The sequence below is a fragment of the Rhipicephalus microplus genome, chromosome 7, assembly GCF_043290135.1.
Source record: "Rhipicephalus microplus isolate Deutch F79 chromosome 7, USDA_Rmic, whole genome shotgun sequence".
Lineage (NCBI taxonomy): Eukaryota > Metazoa > Arthropoda > Arachnida > Ixodida > Ixodidae > Rhipicephalus > Rhipicephalus microplus.
This window is the reverse complement of record NC_134706.1, coordinates 89,997,154-89,999,251: the sequence shown is the minus strand read 5'-3', so window position 1 is coordinate 89,999,251 and position 2,098 is coordinate 89,997,154. Positions and strand designations below refer to the sequence as shown.

Here is a 2,098-nt window from a genome sequence, read left to right as displayed (position 1 = left end):
ATGAATTTTCTTCCTCACGATCACTGGTCAAGTCAGGGGTGCCTCAGGGCTCTGTATTGGGGCCTATTTTATTCCTGTTGTATGTAAATGACATCAGCAATAGCATTTCATCTACAGTTCGATTATTCGCAGATGACTGCGTAATTTATAGACGAATAACTACCACCTCTGATAGTGACGCTTTGCAATCTGACCTTGCGAAAATTGCAGATTGGTGTGAACAGTGGCAAATGGAGATAAATACTTCGAAAACTAAGGCTGTAGTCTTCACTAGAGTGTCTAATCCTAAGCTTACTCATTATTTGATAAATGACTCAGTCATCGCGCGTGCGCATACAATAAAATACTTGGGAGTTCATTTATCTTCTAACATTTCATGGAGTGACCACATCGAAGCAATCTGTAGCAGTGCATGCAAAACTCTTGGTTTTATCAGGCGTAACCTTTATTTGGCAAACAAGTCTACTAAATTATTGGCCTATGCGACGTTGGTTCGCGCAAAACTAGAATATGCATCTTTTATTTGGAACCCGCACCAGTCTTATCTCATCAACAAACTCGAAGCAATTCAAAATAAAGCAACCCGCTTCATTACCAAAGATTATTCACGAACATCAAGCATAACTAACCTAAAAAAATCTCTGAATCTAAGCACCCTAGAGAATAGAAGAATCATAGCACTTCTATCTCATTTCCACAAACTTTATCACTCATCATCATCGTTCCGCGTACGCCACATCACGGCCGCCCATCGTATCTTTCCGCGCCTGGATCATCCCTTTAAAGTACAACCCGTTTTTGCTCGAACAAACTTCTTAAGTAAATCCCCCCTCTTTCTCGCAATATATCACTGGAACAAGCTACCTGCCGACGTCGTTTCTTCCCAAAATCATGAAGATTTCATGAATAAACTTAAAAGTTATTTTAATGAAAGTTAATATTGTTCTTGTGCATATCTGTTTTGTTGTACTTGTTGTCGTTGTTCTTGTACGCGGTATTTCAATGAACGTGAATTATCCTTTCTTTGCATCCTTTTGTTGTTTTGAACACTGCGAAAATTTTCCTTAGAGTTTTGTTGTCCTGTTCTTTTCTTTTTTTTGTTTCTTTTTTAGTAGTACTTTCTTTATTCCTCCACGTAGCATCTCTGTACTGTTAAGTAATAATATCTCTACATATGTATGTGCATATTTATATCAATCGTTTGTATTTGTTATTCAAATTATACACTGTAATTGTAACAGCTTTATTGTGCTACAACTCCCCTATGTAATGCCTACCCAGGCCTTTAGGGTACTTGAATAAAAAAAAAAAAAAAACTAAACAAATATAACTGATCGTACAGGATAAACAACGAAGCTATATTTTATCGTGTGAAGTATGGCGCTATCTGGCAAGAAAGGAGGCAAAATTCCCTCCAACAACATATTGTATTTTTCACGTAAACTTAAGGACAGAGAAGTTCGAATAACAAGAACTGATGCATTCGGCCTTGAGATGCGCGAGACGACGAACACGAAAGAAAGCCATCGTTTTGCAACATTCTTGCTAGATATTTGCGCAGGTGTTACCCATGGCATGATTTAAGATAGTAGGGAATACTCTACCTACGAAATGGTGGCAAGGCTTATGTTTGTCGACGCAAACCGGCGTCGTTTGTCTGGAACGGCAGGAAATCCCAGAGCATCCAATTTAACTTCGCCGTGTCTGCTATGGGTCCTTTGAGATTGGACTACAGCAGACCACTAAACAAACAAAAGGAAGACATTTTCACCGAGCAGTCGCATAAGCATGAAAGTGCTGTGCGAACGGAAAAAGAAGAGTTCCCTGTTCTTTGTTTTTCTATATCGGAGATACTTGGTCTTCATTTGCACAAGTTTCAATACGTGTAATCAATACAAATATTGGTCAGCGCGATAGAAAGGTACGAGCTAGCGTCACTTCAAAGAAAACTCGTATAGACATCGTGAAAACACATATGTCAGGTGTGGCATGAAGAAATAGGGGTTGAAGATAGATTGAGAAATACGCCTGCGAAACATGCAAGCCAAAGAAGTGATGTATAACCTAAGTAAATCAAAAATTGGGGGCGTTGGTGTTG

The 2,098-nt window shown here is 38.9% G+C and overlaps 1 protein-coding gene across 1 annotated transcript; it reads left to right on the top strand.

Annotated features, from left to right (window-relative positions):
- The first annotated feature begins 230 nt into the window (after nucleotides 1–230).
- LOC119173327 (uncharacterized) lies at nucleotides 231–1,303 on the top strand. Its single transcript, XM_037424194.2, has one exon. The coding sequence runs from the start codon at nucleotides 231–233 to the stop codon at nucleotides 936–938; it is 708 nt and encodes a 235-aa protein (XP_037280091.2). The 3' UTR covers nucleotides 939–1,303.
- Nucleotides 1,304–2,098: the final 795 nt, after the last annotated feature.

What these genes read in the sequence shown, in the direction of transcription:
- LOC119173327 (XM_037424194.2), top strand. Translation starts at nt 231, where the DNA reads ATGGAGATAAATACTTCGAAAACTAAGGCTGTAGTCTTCACTAGAGTG.